The following is a 23,722-nucleotide window of genomic DNA, read 5'->3' as shown; positions in this document are numbered from 1 at the left end:
ACCGCGGCTCAGGCGTCCCGGGGAGAAGGTGGGGAGGCCGGGTTGGACAGTGGTGAAGTGCACGGGCGAGGAGTTAGCGGTCTTGTAAGTGATGCTGGGGCGTGGGGTCAGTGGAGTCTGTGGGAGCTGCCTCCGACCCCGGCAGGGGGTACTAGCACCAGATGTCGACAGCAAGGGGCTCCCATTAACTGAACCACTGCCCTACATAAAAATTGGAACAAAGCAAATCAAAAAATAAAAAAGGGGAAACACCGGACAAACACAAAGGCAGGCAGGTGGAGAACAGAAGGAGAAGCAACAGAAGGGAGAGACAAGTCACAAGAGGGAAGAGAAGCAAAAAAGAGAAGAGTTTAGACAAGCACAGTCAGGGGGAGGAGGTTCTCGAGAAATAATTCAACACGAGATGTAAAAGAGCTGGAGAGTTAAAAGTTCTGCGAGGGGTGAGTAAGGACAGGGAGGGGCAGAGCATCGGTAGGACGCAAACTGGGACACGGCTCCGACAGGAGGGGACACTGTCCGGGGGGAAGGACCCACAGCATACACGGGCTCCACATGCGCCTTACCTGGACTGGGCAGGAGCAGCTCAAAAACCTGCTTTGTTCGGGGCATTTTAGACAAAACCAAGTCTGCTTGGGAGTGGATTTGAGCAGAACTTCACCCAAGGGCTGGTCTAGTTGGAGGTGTCCCCTCCCATGGCAAGGCAGGTGGAACCAGATGAGCTTTAAGCTCCAACCCAAACCATTTTGGGACTCTATGGTTCTACTTCTGTGGTCAGAACCAGACAATGTGGGAGGAGGATCTGGGGGACTGGGATTTTTGTACACTGGAAATCACATGTATTTTGATTAAATAGCCATTTTCTGGGGAAAAAAAAAAAATCAACAAAAAGCTTTTTTTTGGGCAGGCTGGAACTAACAATTTCCTTTAACAGAAATGTGTTACATTCTCCTCTTTTATATTACACATTTGATTTCTGAGTGGTAGAACAGCCTGGCAGCTTCCTGGGTTACTAATAATGACACGTGAGAGTGACCTAAGCTGCAGTAATTTAAAAAAAAACACCACGAGGGAGAGGAACAGGCCCTTGTTTTGGCATTTCAGTTTACATTCTCCCAGGGCAGTACATGACCAGCCCCAGGGGAGTGTTTTAAAAATCCCTCAGCCTTCTGTGACCTAACATTTTGAGGTCAGACCTTTAATTTTTAAAGAGCAGTTTTCCTTCCTCTCAAACAATCAGGTTGTTGCTTGCTGGGCTGTCAGTCAGCGCTTGTTCTGCTCTGCCTGGCTTTTCCCATGTGGTTTTCCCAGCAAATCCAGAAGAGCTGGAGGCTGTCGGCTCACCAGTGGGATGTGGGGGCTGTGTGAGCTGTTGGTGTCTGGTCCACGAGAAGAAGAGGCAACCCCTGCATTGTTTGGGTGTGGTATCACTCACCACACCACAGCCCTGCTCCCCCCAGGCATCAGGCGCTGGGGTGGCATTTGCTGTTCATGCTGCTGGGCCAACCCCTCACACCTTCCCAACATGGAAACAGTGTCTTTGCCTTTATCTTTGTTCATTTTCACCCTCTCCCTCCTCTGCTTTCCCCATATTTCAACCTCAGAATTACAAAAAAAAAGCGGAAATGAGTTTCAGCCTGGAGAAAAGGAGGCTCAGGGGGGACCTTCTCACTCTCACAACTCCCTGACAGGAGGAGGGAGCCCAGGGGCGTTGGGCTCTGCAGAAGGAATGGCCTCAAGTTGTGACAGGGAAGGTTCAGGTTGGACATCAGGAGGAATTTCCTCATGGAAAGGGTTGTTAAGTGTTGGCAGGGGCTGCCCAGGGAGGTGGTGGTGGAGTCCCCACCCCTGGAGGTGTCCAAGGAAGGACAGGACCTGGCCCTCAGTGCTCTGGGCTGGGGGTCAAGGTGGGCGTTGGGCACAGCTTGGATTGGATGGTCTGGGAGGGCTTTTCCAGCTTTAATGATCTGTGATTCTACATTGCTTTGATAAGTACTGAGATGCCTAAAGTTTTTTTAAGGTATTTTCAAACTCTTTTTTTATCCAGGAAATGGCCTCAATAGTAAAAAAATGGCGAGTTCTTTGTTCACAACGTCCAACAAATTACTTCCTCCTGAAACAGTTCTAAGACAAGAGCTGCCAGTTGTGGGGTCCCCAAGGCTGCTGTGTTGAAACCAGTAGCAAGTGGCTGAAACCACTAGCAATCACTGCTCCTGGCAGTGGGGCTTTGGGCACATGGTGTGCCTCTTGGGGATGGTCCAGTGCAGGGCCAAGAGTTGGACTCGAGAATATTTTGGGTCCCTTCCACCTCGGCACATTCTGTGGTTCTGTCTCTGAGGCGCCTCACGTCCCTCCCTCTGCAGGTGGCTGCTCAAAAGCCATCAAGCGACATTTCCATGCCTGTTTTAGGTGGGAAGCACCAAGCAGGACCCCAGTGGAGACCTCAATCTGCCCCTGCCTGGCCCTCCCTCCCCGTTCCATCTCCGTTCATTTAAGCAAAACACGGGGCAAGGAAGACTCTCAGGGCTGTTGTCCCACCCTGCCTCTCCTCACCTGTCTGTGTGGACCTTGCTCTGGCCCCCCGTTGGGGGAGGTGGGCCTGCTCTGCTCAGCAGACTTGGGCTGGGAGCGCTCCCGGCTGCCGTAGCGGTCGCAGGAGTAGAAGCGCTGCTTCTCGGAGGAGGAGGAGGAGTGCTGCTTCCTCTCCTGGGACCGCCCCCGCTCCTTCTTGTCCTTGGCAGAAGACTCACCAGCCTGGGCTGCTGAAAGAAGAACGCTGGTTAGGGGTCACCAAGGCAGGAGGGGCTCCCAGGTGTGTGCAGCAGGGAGGATCCCAAATCCCACCTGCCGGCCAGTGCAGGGAGGAGGACAAGTGGCCCTCGCTGTGTTGAGGAGTTTCATGCTAGTGGTGAAGCTGGAAAGCTTGTCAGAGGCATGAGGATGGGGTGGGGGAGCCCAGCAGAGCCTCCAGTTTGGAACAATAAGATCCTGAGCTGGAAGGGATCCACGAGGATCGTCTCATCCAACTCTTGGCCAGGCAAAAGATGCTCCAGCAATCTCACCCTGTCCCTGGGGAGCCTGTTCAGTGCCCAACTACCCTCTGGGGGAAGAACCTTTCCCTGAGATCCAGCCTGACCCTGCCCTGACACAGCTCCAGCCGTTCCCTGGGTCCTGTCCCTGCTCACCCAGAGCAGAGATCAGAGCTGTCCCCCATAAGGAAGCTGCAGACCCCAGTGAGGTGTGACCTCAGGCACTGCTGCATCCCTGGGGGCTGCACCACTCCCATCAACAGGACCCTGTTGTGCTGCTTTTGTTATCTCTTGTGGCCCTCACTGTGTGGGCAGTAAATTATACTGAGCAGCTCCATGTGTGTCCTGCTGAGCCTGAAGCCGGAGGGAGGCAGGGAGGTCTGTAAACTGGATGGGCAAAAAAAAGTATCAAGCCCTTCCCACTGAAAACACTTCTCCAGACTTTTAAAATCCATATAAGAGCTGCCAGAAGGAAGGTCACAGAAAATTCCCAACAACAAGGCAGCCAAACTAATGACAACTGAACATTTTCTCTTTGGGTTAATTGATGAAAAACGAACAGTTCTCTTTGGGTTTGATCCTGTCTCTGCCTTATTCCAGGGACAGAAGTCCCCACTGACACTAAGGGAAGTGGCAAAGCAACAAATCCCCTCTCCATAAATCCTGGCAACGCCCTTGTTAAGGTAACAGGCTCCCAAAAAAACCTCGGGAGACTTCATTAATTGCTTCTTCATTACCAAACCCATCGGTTTCAACCCCTAAATCCCCACATGCAACAAGGCACACGGGATCACGTGCAAAGCCGGGTGACACTCACCAGCCTGTCCATCAGCCAAGTGATGGGCGGCCCTGTCCAGGGACTTCTGCTTCTTCTCTTTCCTCCGGTGGCAGCGGTGGTGGTGGTGGTGGTGCCCCTGCTCCGGGGGCATCCTCTCCAGGGAGTACTCGTAGAGGTGCATGGCGTGAGGGCGCTGCGGGGTCAGCGTGGACACGGAGCGCTTCATGGGGCTCGTGTCCGGGATGGGCTGCAAGGCACAGGGAGGCACACGGGGCAGGGTGAGGGCAGGGCTGCACCTGCTCCACTGCCTGGTGCCCACCGTGGGGAGGGGCAGCAAGAGAGAGGGGCGAGGAGAAAAAATGGTTAACCCGGATACAACGGGAACAGCGGGTGGGAGGGAGGACTTGTGGGATGAGCGCTGCACTGAGGGGCAGGTGTGATCCCTGCTGGCTGAGATGGGCTTTACTTTTAGCAGAGTGCCAACCCACGGGTACCACGAGCCATAGGCAGCACTTCACACCACACACAGCGGCACAGGATCACCGGGAGGGCAGCAGGGACACGGGAGGGCAGTGCAGGAGCCAAGCGCCTCACAGAGATAAATCCTCCGAGACCAGTTTCACCCAAAGCTGCTTCAGGGCCTTTGGGGCCATCCCAAAGCAACTCAAGGGAGGAAAGCACGAAAGCGTTGCTGAGCATCACATGGAGAGGGAGAAAAATCAGGGATAAGTGGGCAAGGGACAGGCCAAGCCACTGAGAAGTTAATTCTACCTCGCTGCAGGTGAAGACAATCCCATCAAAGATTTAAACTTCTCCCACCATCACTCCTTGTGGCTGGGACAAGCAGGGTAGTGTGTATGTCCTGCAATTCTAACCAGGACAGCTCCAGAAATGACTACTTGGGTTTGGTATTCCCATTTTCCAATCATTTGTGGCCAAACACCTGGACACTGAGCACAGTAACCTGCCTTCCATGGCACTGCTGGACCTGTGCTAGGGGCAGCTCCACACTCTGCTCCCTTCCCTGTGGGTTCAAAGCCTTACAAAGATGCTCTGCAGGACCCAAGACAAGGCTGCAGGACAGATATTCCCACAGCCTTCCCTACTGCCCAGTTACCAGGGAGAAAGCTCAGAAAAACAGGACAATTCCCATGCCTCCTTCTCTGCTGGCTCTGTGTGGAGACAGCGCTTCATCCACCCTCTGGAGGCTTCCCTGGGTCTGAGGAGAGACCTCAGAGCACCGTGGTCCAGTCTGAGAGGGAAGCAGATCAGGATGTTCTCTGCTCCCTCAGCCTCACACTTGTTTGAACTCACAATCCAATAAGTGCCTCCACCAACAGTCCTCACAGAACGTTTACTTTGCTCACTGTAACCTTTTCCAAAGAGCCCTGTATTATTTTTACTGTCTGTTCTGTTTTGTTTGCTTATCCTGAAATCCAGATCTCTGAATATCCTGTGATATTTACCCAGTGCCAAGCCAGTTGTTTCACAGTTCTGCTTCTTATTTTGAGTGGAAAGAGCCTCCCTCTCTCTCCCATCACAGTAAGATTATCCTGGCTGTAAAGGTGCAATCTGGGCAGTTACCCAAATTTTGGTGCTTCCCACTGAAGGGCAGTTGCTTTTGTCACCTCTTGTGGCCCTCATTGTGTGGGCATTAAATTATACTGAGGAGCTTCATGTTTGTCCTGCTGAGCATGAAGCTGGAGGAAGACAGGGAGGTCTGTAAACTGGATGGTCTGATGGGCAAAAAAGGGACAAGTGGAAGTCCTTCCTACCAAAAACACTCCTCCAGATTTTCATAATCCATACAAGAGCTGCCAGGAGGAAGGTCACAGAAAATTCCCAACAACAAGGCAGCCAAATTGATGACAATTGAACTTTGGGTTTGGTCCTGCCAGGGAATCTGGAATTCTGTGCCTATTCCACAGAAGTCCCCACTGACACTAAGGGAAGTGGCAAAGCAATGAAACCCCTCTCCATAAATCCTGGCAGTGCCCTCGTTAGGGTAACAGGGCACGTGCAGGCTCCCAAAAAAACCCTGGGAGACTACACTGAGAGTCACTAATTGCTTCTTCATTACCAAGCCCGTTGGTTTTGCTCCCTAAATTCCCATGTGCAACAAGGCACCACATGGAATCAAACGAAGAGCAAAACAAACAAATAAAGTAAATAAACCAACCAAATAACACTTCCCCCCGCCCCCCCTGCTACCAGAGCGTGCGACGTGCAGCCGTGGATCGGGGTGGGGGAACAGCGGAGTGGGAGGAGAGAGCGGCTGCATTGGGCTCCAGATGAGAAGGGGGAGGGAAAAAGTAAGAGGGTTTGAAGGCAGGTTAATCATTTCTTAACACGAATTTAGGAGGATATACAACTTAGTACGAACTACATACTGCCAGGTAACTCCCGGGCGACCGTGCTTTGCTCCTCTGCAAACAATTCGGACAAGATGAGAGACATTATTTGAAGCAGCCCCACAGTACAGCCATTGTCAGACATCGCGGCAGATGGGCAGCAGACACCATGACGACAAGGGAGGGGGAGGAGGGGGTGATGGGGGCAGGACAGCAGGGAGGGAGGTTGAAAATGCAGGGAAATTTTTTTTTTTTTTTTTGGTTGAAAGGGGGACGTAAAAAGACAGAGGAACGGCGGGCAAACAGAAAGGGAAACAGCCAGAAACAGAAAGCGTCGCAAAGGAGAGTTAGAAAGAACTCAAAGTTTGGGGAGGGGGGGGGGAAGAGCAGCACGTGAGGAGGGGGTAGGGTGAAGGGAAGGGGGAGACACACACAGAAAGTACGTCAGTTATTCGCCCAAAGCCACGACCGTTATTATTTACACATGTATTACTAAATGAGGTTAGATCTGCTCTGGTATTCCGGGCCTGATTCACAACCAGATTGGCAGCACTTTCACCTGAGGGGGACACAAACCACACTTCTGCCAGGGACACTCCCTTCTGCAAAATCTGATCCCATGGAGAGGAGTTTCCCAAGGAAAGGCTCGTGCTGCTGGCCTTGCTGCTGCCAGCTGCATCCCCCTGCACAGGAAGATGCTACTGGTGCTGTAGAATAAAGGGTAACTTTGTTCTGGGAAAGGGGAAAAGGAAGGAGGATGGGTTTGCTTCGGGGTCTGGTGCTTTTATTAAGCATGTTGAGCAGTGCTCCTGATAACACAGCGAATCCCAGCTCCCACAGAGGCTGCAGCTTCTGCAGTCAGCTGGGAAATTCACTGCTGAGGGGCAGCCTGTGCCAGCCCCAGCACGTGGGCACAAAGATTCCGTGTGCTGGAGCTGCTGCTGCGTGTGCAGAGCACGGGCTTCGAGTTTTAGGCTGCAGCAGCTCTTTCATGCTGCATTCTTCCATTTCTCTCCATGGAGAGCAATGGAAACAGCCCCCAAAACCCAGGCTGCTCCCTCCTGATTATGAATCAGGCCCTTGGAATGAGACACGACATGAGTGGAGAGATGCTATGACACACAGGAGGCAGGACAGGGGCAGCACAGCACTGGGGATGAACAGTCAGCAATGAACATGTGGAATGGCCAAAAAATGGTCCCTGACACCCTACACACACAAGTTGCTATAAAAGCCAACTCTCTGATGAGATTTCTTTAGGAAAAGCTACACAAAGGAGATCCTCAGCACCATTTCACTGGCCAAACTCCCAGTACAGCACGTGCTGAGTATGGTGGGAAGAGGATGAAACAGCAGCATTCCAGGCACAGGCTCCCTGCTGGGAGCACAAAGATTCCATGTGCTGGACCTGCTGCTGTGTGTGCAGAGCACAGGCTTTCAGTTTTAGGCTGCAGCAGCTCTTTCATGTTCTGCTTCCCATGGAGAGCGATGGGAACAGCCCCCAAAACCCAGGCTGCTCCCTCCTGATTACGGATCAGGCCCTTGGAATGAGACACGACACGAGTGGTGAGATGTTCTGACACACAGGAGAAAAGACAGGGGCTGGAGAGTATTTGGGACAAACAGTCAGCAGTGAACACGTGGAATGGCCAAAAAATGGTCTCTGACATCCTACACGCTAAGCAGTGTCCAAAAATTCCTGTGGAAGTCAACTCTATGGGTTTCCTTTTGGAAAAGCTACGCAAGGGGAATCCTCAGCACCGTTTCACTGCACAGGTACAGCACGTGCTGAGTGTGGTGGGAAGGGGAAAAACCAGAGAGGATGCTCAGTGTCCCAGTGCAGCATTCCAGGCACAGGCTCCCTGCTGTTCTCCTACGTTCATCTAAGACAGTCACAGCACATCTCCTGATTTTTTTAAGGCCAAGGCACATGAGCACGTCCTGCTGGGCTGTCTGATGATGACACACAGCTGGCAGGGGGATATAAATGTCTTTCAGGAACACAGGCTGGCAAGTGGCATTTCCCCCAGTCAGTGAGGACTCCCTTGGGTGGGTAGCCCTCAGCCCCAGCCAGAGGGATCCCTCTGGGTTGCTTTTTGCTGCCACCAGGAGTGAGTAAAACCAAGGGCAGCGCTGTGACCGCACACCAGTACCCACTGGAATAAAGGTCTCCTGGCTCCAGATCAGCAAGCATCTCCTAAAAACAAACATCCACAAGCAGCACAACAAGCAGAGAGAGAAGACCCTGAGTTCCTGACCCCCTCCAGCAGTGAGGTCTCCCCTGCTCACCTGAGTTTCGGCAGCCAGGCGTGGCATGGAGGCCGCCCGGCCCTGGCTCTCCAGCCCTGGCTGGGGCTCTCCATTGGCAACTGTGGGGCTGATTTCCCTCATTTCTACCACCTGATGGAAACATGACATGTTTTCAGTAGCAAGAACATGAATATCAGCTTTGAAGCCATCACCTGAGCTTTGAAGCCGTCACCTGAGCGTGCTTTGCTAGGTTTGATGTCATTGTGAGGAGATGGTGGGATGGGAAAGAGGGGAAATGAAGAGCTGTGGAGAAGGTTACTCTTGTCTGCTGGGCTTTCTGCAGCAAGGGCAGCAGTGGGCCAGGGTCCTCCAGCAGCCACGAGCCCCAGTGTGACCTGTGAAACCCCTCACCCGAGCTGGGACACTGGGACTGAGATAATGGGAAGAGAGAACCTATTGCAGCAAGACAGAATTCCATGAAAAGGGTGACCCCATCATAGCTACCAGGCTGTGGGAGCTCTTGGGATTTGGGTTTTCCCCCACAAGCAAATCTGAGGTTGTAAGAGCAATACTCGCCTCAAGGGGCAGATCTACCACTTTAATGCACGTCACCCCCTCTTCACCCGGTTTTCTTAAGATTTTCCAAGATTTCTGAAGTTCTAACACAGTTCTGGAATCTCCTGCACCTCCCCATCTGCTCACCCGTTCGATGGGGATCTCCTCAGAGCGGCCTCGCTCAAAAGCTGGTGTCCTGGTCTCGTAAAACACGTCCTGGGTGCGCTGGGTCCCCCAGGAACTGGACTCTTTGATCCCACCCTCTGGGGCTGGTCTGCCAGAAGGAGAAGAGGCAGAAACATTCATTAACTCTTTTGCAAAGAGGATTTTGCTGAACTCACAGCGTGGCAAACGTGGGAAACCAGCTGCAGAGCGGGCGGAGCTGCTGGTGAAACCATCAGATCCCCTGGGTTTTTCCAGGATCATGTCCTGTAGAGCCTGAAGATCCCATGAGAACAAGAAAATCACAACAGCCATATTTTTATTTCTTTTTTTTTCAGTAACTGAGAAAAGCAATCTCTGTGGCTTAATTCCCGATGAAGAAGAATGAAGAATTTTGGAGCTCAGGCCCGTTCTGTGAGCAGGACAGTTGGACACTGGTCAAACACCACAATAAAGGACATTCCCTCAAAGTCCAGTGGCACCCACTCAGCAGTGGAACCCAGAGGTTCCACTTCCAAAATGTCCCCACCAGGGTCGTTTGGGATGTTTAAACCTCAGGTGTCTATCCTTAAAAATCCACAGGAGTAGTGTGACCCAGAGGAAAGTCACCTGGAGAGCAGGAAATGGAGAATTCCTTAGGGATCACTGCTCCTAGAACTGTCTGGAAAGCTGTCTGGGGAGGGATTATTTTGCCCAAAGACTGTCATGGCAAGTCCAAAGAAGCTCTTGCTGTTACGAAATACCCAGAGCTTGAGGGATGACTTTGTTCCCACCAAGAACTCACTGGTGGATTGGGGTTGGTTTGGCCGTTTTGCAACGATCCCAAATTCCTGCAAGGGAATTCACACTCACAACCACCCCCAACGGAAAGCTCTGCAACGAAGATTCAAGGGAGACCACTGAGGAAGCACAAAGGTCTGGAGACCCCCACGTTCCACCCCAGGCAGCAGCGGGAAGCAGAGGCAGACGGAGGCAATTTGGGAGTCGCCAAGGGGAACTGCCCCAGCCACGGTGTGAAGGGGCTGCTGGTCTCGGTGTTCCCCCCTCCAGAGCCACTGAACTGGTGCTGATGGACACACCCTTGTCCGTGAGGGCTTTGTGGGGGGTCAGGGGGGTACTCACAGTGCACCCCCGTTGTTGAGCGAGGCCGAGCTCTTCTGGCGCAGGAAGGCCTTGGCGTTGCTGAACGCTGTGGACTGGCTTTGCTCCAGGGTGGCCTTCAAGGGGTGGAACAGGGACACTGGGCCAGGCTGCCAAGCACAAGGGGAGGGTGTCAGAGGCAGAGCTGGCATGGGCTGAAGTGCTTTTAACACAAGTCCACTTTGCCACGCTGGGAGATGCCCAGCACAAAGCCCAGCCCAGCCCAACCACAGCTGGGAGAGGCTCTGAAGGACCTGCTGCCCTCAGCTTTGCACAAGTCAAGTCGTGCTGCAGTCCCCCCATCTCTCCAAGTGTTGTCCCAGACCGGGGTTTCCCACAGGGATGGGAGCAGAGGGGCTGTGCAGTCCAGGTTGTGACACTGGGTCTGCTGCAGCCACCCGTGTGCAGGACAGATCTCCAGGCCATGCTGGAGCGCAGCTGGATGACCATCCTAAAAACAACACCCTGGAAACCATTGGGGTTTCCATCCCAAGCCATTTGTGTGGAAATATCACAGGATATTCAGAGTTGGAAGGGACCCCCAAGGATAATCGAGTCCAGCTCTTGAGTGAATGGCCCATGTTCTTTATCAGCATTATCAGCACCAGGTTTTAACCAACTGAGCTAAACTCAGGGTGGAAATATTTTCAAAAATACTTCCAAGAAACTGCAAAAAAACCTTACGATCTATTAGAGCCAAAATGATTTTTGAATAATTCCCATTTTCAAAAGAAACTTAAAACGTTTTATAGCCAAACTACCATCAGCTTTCACTAATTCTTTGACACACACCCCCCCCGCCCCCCAAGAAATCTCCTGGCATTCTTCAGTCCCTGGACCACTTCTGAAAATAGGATTTAGGCTGTCAAACATCAGCTGACATTTTTTGGAAAAGACCTTTCTGGATCTACCAGAAAAGGCGACTGCAACGATTTCTTTTTAATAGTTTTTGAGAGAGACTTTCAGGAGAGGTTTTGATTTTTGAGACGACGTTTTCCAACCCTGCCTGGAGAAGAATCCAGACTTTCTGGATGAAACTTGCTGGTGAGAACTGCCCAGCGCTGGACAAGGGGCTGCCCAAGAGGGAGGATGGAGCGAAACACCTTTTTGGTGGGTACCTGGCAGAGGCCTCCAGGGGGCTGGACTTGTTCCCTGCTGTTCTTATTCTGCTTGTAGAAGTCAAATATCATCAGGGCTGCGTAGACCTTCCCCACAGTCATTTCATCAGCTGCCAGAGGAAGGTGAGACATTGAAACATGAAAACATTCAAAGGATGAGAAGAGCAGGATAAACCAAAAAGCACAAGAAGTAACAGCAAATGGGTACGAAAAACAAAGAGAGGGGAGAGGAAACATCAGAATAATGAGGCAAAACAGACACAGAAATGTGGGGGAAAGAAAAAAATTACGAGGAAAAGGTTACAACAGATTTCTTCAGCTCTTTGCCTGTTGCTGCTTCTCCCATGTGAGATGAAACACAGAGATCATGTAGCAAAAATCAGGCAAGAAACCTCTGTGGCATTGTAAGCATTGCTGAGAGAACTGCTAAATCCATGCCAGATCCACAGCCAGCTTTTTATCAAGGAAAAAAAAAAAAAAAGCCTTATTCCTCTTTGTTTGAATTACAGTCAACCTGGGCAAAATGGGCTAAACATAAAGAGCATTTCATTTTTCCAGATGTCTTTTTCCACCCTCAGAGACCCAGAACCAGCCCTTCCCAACACAGTGTTGGAGTATTTACCATGGAGCAGGCAGCTGGGGCAGCAGCTAGAGAGGTACCAAGAGATGAGGGCAGGGAAAGACTGAAGCAGTCACTACCCACTGATTTGCACCTCCTCAGCTCCCCCATTTCTCTTAATTAACAGTGCCTGTATTGCTCTGCACTGCTCCTCATTAATCAGGAATCCTGAACCCTTGGCTGGGCAACCTTTCCATTTTCTCAGCACATTCTCCCAGGGCATCACCAACACAAGGACCTTTAGCCTCCAACACCTCACTTCTGATTCCATAAGATCTCAGCAAATTGCAGTTTTCTTCTCCTGCTTTTCTGGAGCTCAGATGGGAGAAACTGCTCTCCCATCCTGCAAGGCACAGGCTGGAGGCTGGCAAAGCCATAGAGAAGGCCACACTCTTGGCCTTCTTGGCACTGTTTTGGGGTCTTTTTCCCCCTCTATGCACAGGAAATCTACTGTAGAATCATAAAGTCCACACCTAGATGTGACCTCATCTTCCCTAATCCCTGTGTGACCACGGCATGGCAGCACAGAGGGTGCCAAGGAGCTGATTACACATGACTGTGTGCCCAGATGGGGCTTGGGACAGCTCAGGCAAGGAGGGGGAAACCTTTTCTGGGCCTCTCGAGTGTCTGGGATGGATCCAGTGCTTGCTGCTGAACCACTTACGTTTGTGAGGAGGCACCAGCAGATCCAGAGTCTTCTGGGACAGGTTGGGCCAAACCAGGGAGATCTCCTTTCTCAGCTCAGCATCACACTGGTGCTGTTTAACTCCACCTGCAGAGAGGGAGGGGAGAAGCACAGGGAGGAGAGTGAAAACCCTTGTCCTGGCAGCATTTTCATCCTCATCCTTCCACTCTTTGAGGAGGGCGAACCAGCACAGCTGCAGCAGATGTTGAGATGGGAATCAGTGGCTTCCTCCATCAAAGAAGTGCATGAATTTGGCAGGACCATCATCACCTCAACCTGCTGACCCTCTGCTCTTACCTGGGGCTTAAACTTAAGCTCAGTCTTGCTCCCACCTGACTGCAGGTGCCTCCTCCTTTAGGGAGATGGGAAGCACCCCCAGGAAGCAGCAGCACCTTCCAGGTGGGATGCAAAGGACTTGGCCTTTGGACATGAACCATGGAATGATTTGGGTTGGAAAGGACCTTAGAGATGCCCCAGTTCCGTGGGCAGGGACACCTTCCACTGAGCAATGCCACGAGGGGTTAGAAACTCTCCCTGCCACCAACCCTTCCCAAAATCTTCGGCGGCGAGACACGAGCAGGTTGTTCTGCACCAGCAGCTCCAGAGCTGCTCAAAGGGCCAAAGTGAGGCCTTCATGCAGCAGTGGGAAGTGATTAAAGGGCTGTGTGAGCCAACAGGGCAGCTCCCAGCTGAATGCTCTGCACAGGAGGCAATTAAACAGTTCATCTGAATGACAGAGATTATTTTTCTAAGAGAGAAAAGTACCGGGAGGAGGCTCTGGGTACTCTGTTACAGGGTGGTTTGAACTCCCACACAGCAGCTCATTAGGGAGGGTTTATTAAGGGCCTGTTAGTCCTACTAAAGACTCAATTAAATGCAGCACATGAAACCTATTCAAACGAGCTCATAACAACACAACAGGTCAAAACCTCATACCCCATGGCAGGGAGAAAGCAGAGAAAGAATCCAGGGCTATCAGCTGAGCTCTCTTCTCTGGTTCCTTCCAGGGTAGAGCCAAAAAAGAGGAGGGGGGGAGCTTTTTCCAGGTGAAAAAGGCTGTTTGATTACCACTGAGGTAACTAGAAGCCAAAAATATCACAAACTCTCAGCATCCTTATCTAGAAGTCATTCCTGAAATAAGGTGCTGGCCCTTAAAGTCCCAGGAAATCTTAAAATCATCCTTAGAAATGAGTGCCTGATGCTCAGTGTCACTCCCTGAGTTTCATTCCCTTAGGGAGCCCCACTGACCTCAAAAGTTTGTCTCCTTCCAGCAGTGCCAGGCCAGAGCATCCAAGCTGAAGCAACACGTGAGGGAGGTGATTAACACAGAGAGGCTGCAGTGCTGGCCTAAAACTGCTTAGGAAAGCACAAAACCCAACCCTGCCTTGCCCTGGTGCTCATAAGAGCATTGTTACCTCCTGTTAACTTTGAAATTAGGCATAAAAGTGCTGTGGCCAGGCATGCCTCGATGCTGACCCCAGCCAGGCTGATTAAATGCTGTAGTGACCCGGAGGAAAAGGCCAGTGTGTTTCATTACATTACAAAGTTTAATTGGGAAGTCAAGTAAACGCCTGATTAAACACTTAAATAATTTTATCTCAAGGCAGAATGCGGTTCAGGGCACTTGGGAGTCAGTGCCTGGCTGCCAGCAGAGAGCAATTGGGAAGGCAGGGCTGGTTCTCCCCCATGCTGGAATAGTTGAAGGCTGTGGAAACTCTCATTTCTGTTAACCAGCAGTGAGCACACACAAGGATTCTTCTCCTTTGAGAGCTCTCCTCTGGGACTGCCAAAAATCTCCATCCCAGGATTACAGCCACCCCAAAGGCAGAGGATCCCTCTGTCCCTACCCCAAAGCTCCCTTGGGTGCTGGCAACAGGAAAAGAGGATTTCCACCTGCAGCAGAATTCCTGTGGTTTGGAGAGGACACCAAGCCAAGCAGATGGGTTGGGGGTCGAGCCACGTGTGCTCTCAACAAACTGTTAATTGTCTTCTCCTGCTTTTCCAGAGCTCAGATGGTACAAACTGCTCTCATCCTGAAAACACAGGCTGGAAGCTGGCAGAGCCATGGAAAAGCCCTGGAAGAGGCCTCTCAGGGCACTGGGTTTGGTTGGGGTTTTTTTTCCATGTACAAGAAATCTAGTGTGCCATAACGAAGTCCAAGCCTAGAGGTGGCCTCAGCATCCCTGATCCCTGTGTGACCACGGCACGGCAGCACAGAGGGTGCCAAGGAGCTGAACTGCCCTTTGTTTCCTTTGCTGTGCCCTCCAGGTGACTGTGCCACCCCCTCAGACACCCCCTGCCTCTCACCTGAGGCCAGTTTGATCTCCAGGGCCGTTCTGATCAGGGCCATCAGCGTGGATGTGAAGTGGACAGTCAGATCCTCGGGGGAGATCGGCATGTTCATCCTCACCAGGCGCTGGGGAGGGAAACACTCGCTGTGAGGGTGGCTCAGGATTCCTCCCCCTCCCCCCCCCCTCCCCTCCCCTCTGTGAGCTCTTCAAATACCCGGATTGAAACACGTGGGAACTTTTTGTGCACTGAAAATCAGCTTCCAGATCTCAGCTCCTTTTCCAGGAGCAGGTCTGAGACACCACATTGGCTCTACTGGTCAAACAGGGGGGTTGCCAGCACTGCACTGCAATCCTACAAGGAGTTCCTCCAAAAGTAGCCAGCTGGGATGCTCCCAACCCATCTCACAGCCATTTGCAGCTCCAGACACGTGGCTGGTACCCAAAGCAGTGATAAACCACAATTCCACCCCCTCCACTCTTTCCTACACCACTTGGAACCAAGGCTGCTGAGCCCTGTGATGTGCCTCAAGCACCTGGGGCAGCTTGGGACTGGCTGCTAAAAGGTAAAGGTGTCCACATCCTTCCCACTGGAGACCCCTGAGTTCTGGTTCTCCCCTCCTTTCACTGGGGGAATCCTTGTCTCCTCCTTCCCTTCCAGTCAATGAGCTACACAGCCCCGCCCAGACCTTCCCCACGAGGGAAGAGGTTGGATCAACACCAGACTGTGATTGCCACCGCATTCTCTCAGTCCAAACACAAAACAGTCCCTCTGGATCAGTATCTTCCAAGATTTTCAGACCTGGTAGCTGTTCCTTCCCCATCATCAGCCAGGGCCAAACTCTGACAGGGCAAATTCATCATTCTGGTAAGCAAGGAAGTACCTGGGATTGCTCTGGAAAGCTGTGGCTCCATTAACACCTCTGGCAGCAGAGCATGGATGTGCTGAAAGGGGGAAAGACTCTCCAAGCCTTGCTGATACCCTGAGCCACACATTTAAGGGACAGGTTTCTTCTCCTTCAGCAACCTGGTGATTTATCAGCTCCTCAGCTCTCACAAGCTGCTTGGAAACCTCCTTGTGCAGAGCTCCATCAGCCAAACATCAGTGGTTCCACTCCCCAAGGGAATGTGGAGACCAAGGAGGGCACTGGGGGTTGATCTGCCTGAGCTGGAACACCCAGGGACAGCCTGGCCAGGGCCCCTTGCTGGGAGGGAATTTCATCCCCATCTGAGAGCTCCTTAAGCTGGTTTTGATTTCTATCTCTGCACAGAAGCCTTTTCTTTGTTTCAGGAGAGCAGGGACCTGCAGGAGTCTCAGGTGGGGTGAGAGGCAGAGTGGTCCCTGTGATTCTTGCTCCTGTACTTTACCCAAACCAAGCCAAGACTTGGGCACCCTTTCCAGCCCTGCTTGGAGAAGTCTCTGACACACAACTTCCCAGAGGTTATGAACTGAACTGCCTCACAGTCACAGACTGCTTTGGCTTGGAAAGGACCTTTAAGATGATTTTATTCTCATCTCTGAGACAAACCTTAAAGATCAGCTTCTTCCACCCCGCTGCCTTGGGCAGGGACACCCACCAGAACAGGTTTTTTGAGCCCTTTCCACCCTGGCCTTGGACACTTCCATGTGTTTGGGTGCCCTTAAGAGAGGGAAGACCCAGCCCTGGCACCTTCTGCCAGCCCAGGGGATAACGTGGGCATGCACTGGTGATCCCACAGGCAGACAGAGGTGCTGGTCCAGTGCAAAGATTCTGCTGCTGAAATGGGCTCCAGACGAGCTGAAACTTCCTTAATTATCTTTTCACACATTTTGGGCTCTCATTACATGCTGGAAGAACAAGAGACCAGTGTAACAACCTCTTGTGTCTCTAAAACTCTGAGACAAACCACTGGACTCTCCGAGATCTTCCTTGACCATGCCCAAGGTTATTTTCCATGTCTGTCAAGCCTCAGACACAGGGAAATCAAAGCCAAGACTTCCCTGCCTTTATAATTCATTGACAGTATCAAATGCTGGCAACCCCACAGGTCTGGGTTTCTGTTCACTTGTGTCAATGCAACAGGATTTTAACTGACATTCCTGCCCTCAGCACACAAAAAGTTGCAAAAAAATACATCAGTGAGACTCCACAGTTACCACTCAGAGAGTCCCACTGAATCCCACTTCAGTGGGAGAGAGTTAAGGGATGGAGAGAGAGAGAAGATGCATGGAAGTGAAGAACAAGCAGATAAGAAATAATAATTCCCCACAGGAGAGCTCTATCCTCACAAAAACTGGTACCAAAAACCGTGACTGAGACATCCCAGGTCTCCCCAGCTGACTTTCCAGACTAAATTCCCTAAGGACACAGATGAAGGCCTTTCCTCCTAAATTTTAACCAGGAGCAGAGGATTTAGGGAAAGCTTTTCAGGGGGGATTTTGGTTTTTTACACACTTCCCAGGGCAGAGCAGCTGCCTGTTTTTTACCCCCCAAAAAAGGCCATAAAATGAGCCAGAATTGCCTAAAACCTGCTGCAGCCAAGCCCTGCAGGCCTGAGCTGCAAAAATCCCTCCCCAAATCAGGGAAAATCGCATCCTTGGATGCTTGTGAGCTGAGAAAACACATTGCTTAAATAAATATATGACATTTCTGGGAGGTGAAGCAGTGGGCAGAAAGGAATTGATTCATCTTGGATTCCACCAGGATGGGTGGGAGGGGAGGGAGGAGTTTGGTGAGACCTGATCACACCCTGGCCCAAACTCCCCCTGGGCACCCAGGGATGCCAAGGAATCAGCCAGACATTGGCACAGCCACCCCTGAGGAAGGACTGGGTCCCTGAACATCCCTGAACATTCCCTGGGGTGTTTTCCTGATTCCAGAAATGCAGCTGAAAGGCTGAAACAAGAAAACATCTTCATTTTTTTCCTCTATTATTACGAAACAATCTCATAAATAAAAATATCTCCTTGTGCAGAGCAGAAAGTTTCCATCCTTTCCAAACTACTTGCTAATTTTACCTGTATTTTTAATTCCCTCACATTCCTACAGGACCCATAAAGGAACTGGAATCCAACTGGAAGTGAGGAAACTTCTCAAATCTTCTGCTTGACCCAAAATTTCTCATTGGAAAATTCATCAAGAGCTTTTGATTCTCATCCTTAACCAGCAGAGAAAAATCCCTATGTTGTTAACACAGTAAGGACAACAAAATGGTTAAAAAAAAAAAAAAAAAACTGAACCAGATGTTTAGACTGTACTCAGTTTAAAAAAAAAAAAAAATTTAACTTCTCCCTCAGTTTTTGCTGTTTTTTTTCTGGTTGAAGTTGTGCTTCCAGGCTGTGTCTTACTAATGTCTCACACTTTGGAATAGGATGCAAAAATGTAATTTAAAAACAATAATAATAAAAATAATAAAAAATTGAATAAAAAAAAATTCAAGATGAAACAACAACCAACCAAAAATCCCAACAACAAAAATAACCAAAGGAAAACAAACCTTAAAAAAACCAACAAAACCCAAAAAAATCGTCCACCCAAAAAAACCCAAAATCAACCAACCAAAAAAACCCCCAAAAACGGGAGCCCTAAGGGATCCTGGATGGGAAAGAGGGATCCTAAAGCGCTGTTTTGGGGGAGGAAAAAAGGGGGCACCGATTTTGGGGGTCCTGCAGGGTCGGGGGCGTGTCCCAGGCTGATTATGGGGGAGTCTGGCAAAGCAAGGAGGATTTTGGGGGTGCTAGATGATTCGGGGGGTCCTGCAGAGTAAGGGGTGGTGTCGGGAGGCTCCCAGACAATTCTGGAGGATCAGGGGGATGCTCCCAGATGATTTTGGGAGTCCCACGGAGCAATGAGGGGGTTTTGGAAGGGGTCCCAGTCGATTTGAAGGGTCCCAGAGGTTCAGGAGGGTCCCAGGAGGGTCTGCAGGGCAAGGGGGATTTTCGCGGGGGGTGGGGGGAAATCAGGGCTGATTTTGGGGGTCCCAGCTGATTCTGGGGGTGGTGCCGGGGGTGTGTCCCAGCCGATTTCGGGGGGGGTCAGGGCTGAACTGGGAGGGTCCCAGCCCATTTTCCCTCTCCTCTCCCTCCCCAGGGCAGCAGATGGAGTCCCCGCTCCGGTTTCCCGGCCGCGCGTGGGGAACCCTCCTCCAGCCCTCGGCTTTAATTAGCGGGATTTGGGATCCTCCCCCCCGCCGAGCTCGTTAATTCTGCAGGAGAGGGCCCCAGAGGCAGGAGCCGGGATGGTGTTTCGGGAGCCTCCTTAATTAACTGTGTGCTGATAACGAGGTAACCGAGCCCAGCCGGGTTCCCGGCGCGGTCAGGAGGCTCCAGACACCCCTCCCCGGCTCCCGGGTGGGATTTAATTGCCAATAAACAAACACGTCGCTAACGAGGCACCGAAACCTTCGTGTCAACCGATACGATCAAATGCCACTTTTTTTTTCCGCTGATTTTCTGCTCAGAAACTTCTTGGGCGACGTCCGAGTAAGGAACGTGGTAGAGAAGTGGGAGGGGAAATTCAACCCGGTGTTAAAAGCTGGGATGGAAAAGGTCTCCTGCTGACACAGAAAGCGGCGCTGAACAGAAATATCTGCCCCCCTAAGTTCTATTCACTGACATATTTATCCAACACCAGCGGGAAGAGAACACTGAGCTAGGAATGCCTGGAAAACTGGCTGGCAACCCCGACAGATTTGAATTATTAAGAGCACCCCATCAGCAGCTCCTGAGCAGCATCTGGGACATAGAACTGCTCTGGGAATGATCCCCAGACATGAATAAATTCGGGACAGTGAGAGAGCTGCTCTGGGAAATGAGGCTGAGTTTGGTGAATAAATTATTTGCAATGAATAATTCACCCCGACCTAGTTGTAATTATTCTGCTCTCATTTAACTCTTCTCTTGGCTTCAGAGAGGCTGCTCGTGGTCTTCTTCCCTCCTGCTACATCCTGCTCTGAGATCCCCCCACAGAATCCCAGAGTGGTTTGGGTGGGAAGGGACCTTAAAGATCATCTCATTCCACCCCCTGCCACAGGCAGGGACGCCTTCCACTTCTCCAGGTTGCTCCAAGCCCCGTCCAACCTGGCCTTGGACACTTGCAGGGATCCAGGGGCAGCCACAGCTTCTCTGGGCAACCTGTGCCAGGGCCTCCTCACCCTCTTCCTGCTGGTGTTGGATAAATGTGTCAGTGAACAGAACTTAGGGGGGCAGATATTTCTGTTCAGCGCTGCTTTCTGTGTCATCTTGATGGCACTGCAGGGCCAGAGAGATTTAGCGACATTGTGGGCATTTCAGTCTCCCAAAAGAGAAGGAAAAGGCTCTGTGGTGCCAAGGATGGAGTCACTCCAGGTGACAGCAAAGCTGGCTGCCATCTGCCCTCACTGCTACTCCTGAGAGCACACAAACCCCTGGAGCCTTCTCTCTGACAAGCTGAGTCTGCCTAAGAGACCTCAAAGTCTCAGACAGGAGTGTAAAAGGGGGGATAGAACACCCTCATCTGAAAATGGGCAAATGAGCAAATCTCAAGACACCAGAGTGAAGTTAGAGCAGTTTTCTTCCCTCTTTCCATCTGACTGGGTAGAAGACACTTTTAAATCTACAGAATCCTTTAGGGTGGAGAGCTGTAGGATCATCCAGTTCAACCGTGGACCCAGCACTGCCAAGCCACCACTAAGCCATGTCCCCAAGTGCCACATCTACATCTGTATGGCTTTTAAATCCCTCCAGGGATGGTGACACCACCACCGCCCTGGGCAGCTGTGCCAGGGCTTCACAAGCCTTTTGGTTAAGAATTTTTTCCTGATGTCCAACCTGAACCTCCCCCAGCACAGCTTGAGGCCGTTCCCTCTCCTCCTGTCCCTTGTTAACTGGAAAAAGACCTTCCCCCCAGCTCCCCACTCCTGTCAGGGAGTTGCAGAGCCAGAAGGTCCCCCCTGAGCCTCCTTTTCTCCAGGCTGAGCCTCCCCAGCTCCCTCAGCTGCTCCAGACCCTTCCCCAACTCCCTTCCCTTCCCTGCACGTTTCAGCCCCTCGATGTCCTTCTGGTTGTGAGTGGCCAGGAACAGAACACAACAAACTTGAGTTCCTTCACCTTTCCCCCCACTCCAGTGCAGGATAGAGCTCTCCTGGCGCCCAAGAAGCACATCCAGAGGATCCCAGGCATGCACCTCCAGCAAGCAGCAAGCCAAGCACACGGAACTGCACAGGCTGGTCAGGCTGACCGAGGAGAACAGTTGAGAAAGGGGAGCCAGAAAACAGCAGAAAGGAAGGACAGTAGCCAAGGAGGCTGCCAAGAGGGGAAAATCCAACCAAAACCATGGTGATCCAACCAAAATCCAACCAAAACACGTACTGAGAAGGCAACACACACGAAGACAGGGAGGGAAAACACACAAAAGCCTTCGAAGAGCACTGGGAAAAGTATATATGGAAGGAAAAAGGGTGGGTTTGTGGGGCAAAAGAGTTTTTGCTGGACAGGACAGTGAGGTTTTTTTTTAAAAAAAAACCTTTTGGTTCAGAGGGAGAGAGGAAAAATAAGGCAGAGACAAAGCCCTGGCTGCTGTTGACGCTGATGTCCCTGTGCTGGCTCTGGGTGGGCTGCACTGGCCTCCCCAAGGCTCCCTTGAGCTGTGCGAGGACATGAGTGACCCTGTTGGGGGACACCTGGCAGGAGGAGGGCAGGGGATGCCACAAGCCACACCCAGCTGTCTCAGGGACTGATGGCCCAGTGTGGCTGCAGGGATGTGCTGCACGTGGAAGTGGAGCAGGGAAGGAGCAAAAACCAGTCATGCCTCCCCACGAGGGGTTGGTTCCATCATCAGCTGGAAGGAAGGGGGCAGCCCAAACTGCAGCCTTACACCACTGGGGGAAAACCCCTGGTCTGGTCTCAAGTTTGTATTTCTGTAGCTCAGGGCTCTCTGCTGATGTGTGAAAGGAATGTGATCATCTCCAAGCTCAGAGAAATCTGATGCTCAATCTGGGTTTGGGGTGTTTGACTTGAACCCATCTCTCCTCGTGGTTCTGTCAGGCACAGACTCCTTTCAGAGGTTTCTTGGTAGGTGGGCAAAAATTAAAAGACGCCTTTTAAAAAAGTCTTTTAACAAGAAACTATTCCTATGTAGCCGAAGTTCTGTGGATTTGTTCTGTCAATCAGACAGATTAAATGAGATACCGGGAAAGTCAGAGGCTGGGGAAGGGTCTATTTGTTCTGGTGCTTTAGAACAGAGACACCACACTGTGAAAACCAGCCCAAAGCCTTATTTAAAATGGCTATTTTAACACATGATCTTTTTAGCCTCTTTTTCTTTTTTTTTCTTCCCTTTTTTTTTTTTTTTTTTTTTTTTTTTTTTTTTTTTTTTTTTTTTTTTTTTTTTTTTTTTTTTTTTTTTTTTTTTTTTAATTGTACAAAATTTGAGGAGGGGAAATAAGGAGAACTCTTTGTTTCTGGTGCCACAGAGCAGAGGTGGGGGCCCACCTGCAAACACCTGCTGCTGGTTTCAGCAGGACAGGGCTCCATTCTAAGTCAGTGCAAACTCCCAGGTGCTGAATAATTGGATTTCTGTGGATAATTGGTGTCTCCATACAGATGTTTATTTATCTACTCATTGATCTGAAAGAGCTGGAACCTGATCTAGTTGGGTTCCTCGAGCTTAGTTCAGTGGCCAGAAACAAATCAGATGAAATACAGAGAAGCCACAGCTGCTTAATTTTAAGGTTATGTTTAATTTTCCTTTTCTTTTAAACCCCAGCATACTCAGGGAGAATCTTTTAGGGAGCTAAATATCTGAATTCTTGCTGCTGCATAAAGGTAGACCCAGGTTTGGGTTTAGCTTGAGCCTCTTTAAAAAAAAAATCCCGCTTTTATGTGGTCACAGCTCAAAAACACAGCACAGGAGGAGCTGTTGGGATTTGGATCCATTGAACCAACCACAGTTGGGTGCAGGGATTGGATTTGGTGGTGGTGGAATGATGGAAACAGTGAAAAAAACCCTGTTGATTTGGATGGATTCTCAATTACACCAGTGTTAGATGGTTATAATCAGCCTTTCCCTCTGAAACTGGGAGGTTCAGTGTTAGAAGCTGCCAAAGAATCATCCTAAAAATACAAATCTCCAGGTTTTGGGGAGGGCTGCATGGCCTAAACTGGGGCTGCTCCATAACTTTGGCTCCAAGTATATCCACCTTTCCACTGTGCTTACGCCCAGGCAGTGTCTGATGGGCAGCACTTCGGGATAGAAAACATTTTTGTGGCTCAATTTAAAAAGTTTTTCCCAAATAAACAATTAGTTGGAGTGATTTCTTCATCCTACTGCCTTAAATGTTTGCTGTTACAGTAATTTCTTCCACGAGGGTTTTTAAGGAGCCCTTCTGGTGTTGTCTCTGTTTAATGGCCTGTTCACTCCTACGGCCCTGCCTACTCTAATTACTCCAATCTAATTAAGAGCAGGAAAAAACACAACATACTACTGAAGGGCTAGTGAGACAAAAGAGCTGCAGGAAGATAAATGGGGAACTGCTGGTGGGGTAATTTTGCTCGTTAGCACCCCTCCTTTCCCAAAATTAGCCTAAATGGAAAGCAGAATGAGAGAGAAGAGAGAGAAACACCGAGAGAGAGAGAGAGAGCAGAGACAAACTTAGAAAGACAAACTGATGTGCCATAGTTTCAAAGACCAGAAAAAGGTTACAAAAACAATATATATATATATAAATAATAATAGTAATAATAATAAAAAGCAGTAGATCCAAAATCCAGTCTGCTTGGAAAGCAGAGGAAG

General features: G+C 50.6%; 1 protein-coding gene across 1 annotated transcript in view; it reads right to left on the bottom strand.

Moving 5' to 3' along the window:
- Positions 1–23,722, bottom strand: part of CACNA1B (calcium voltage-gated channel subunit alpha1 B) — a gene marked incomplete at its 5' end in the record, with an annotated part of 81,236 nt that overhangs the window by 4,106 nt on the left and 53,408 nt on the right. The window contains 9 exons of the mRNA XM_027909230.1: positions 3–201; positions 2,551–2,759; positions 3,844–4,051; positions 8,445–8,555; positions 9,108–9,234; positions 10,245–10,372; positions 11,381–11,490; positions 12,664–12,771; positions 14,992–15,100. Of these exons, the coding sequence (XP_027765031.1) occupies positions 3–201; positions 2,551–2,759; positions 3,844–4,051; positions 8,445–8,555; positions 9,108–9,234; positions 10,245–10,372; positions 11,381–11,490; positions 12,664–12,771; positions 14,992–15,100 (1,309 nt within the window). The remainder of the gene's footprint in view (positions 1–2; positions 202–2,550; positions 2,760–3,843; positions 4,052–8,444; positions 8,556–9,107; positions 9,235–10,244; positions 10,373–11,380; positions 11,491–12,663; positions 12,772–14,991; positions 15,101–23,722) is intronic.

Source organism: Empidonax traillii, unplaced genomic scaffold, assembly GCF_003031625.1.
Source record: "Empidonax traillii isolate 1590-97213 ecotype Southwest subspecies unplaced genomic scaffold, ASM303162v1 scaffold2005:size87088, whole genome shotgun sequence".
Classification (NCBI taxonomy): domain Eukaryota; kingdom Metazoa; phylum Chordata; class Aves; order Passeriformes; family Tyrannidae; genus Empidonax; species Empidonax traillii.
The sequence above is the reverse complement of the archived record's forward strand: the minus strand, read 5'-3'. Positions and strand labels throughout refer to the sequence as shown.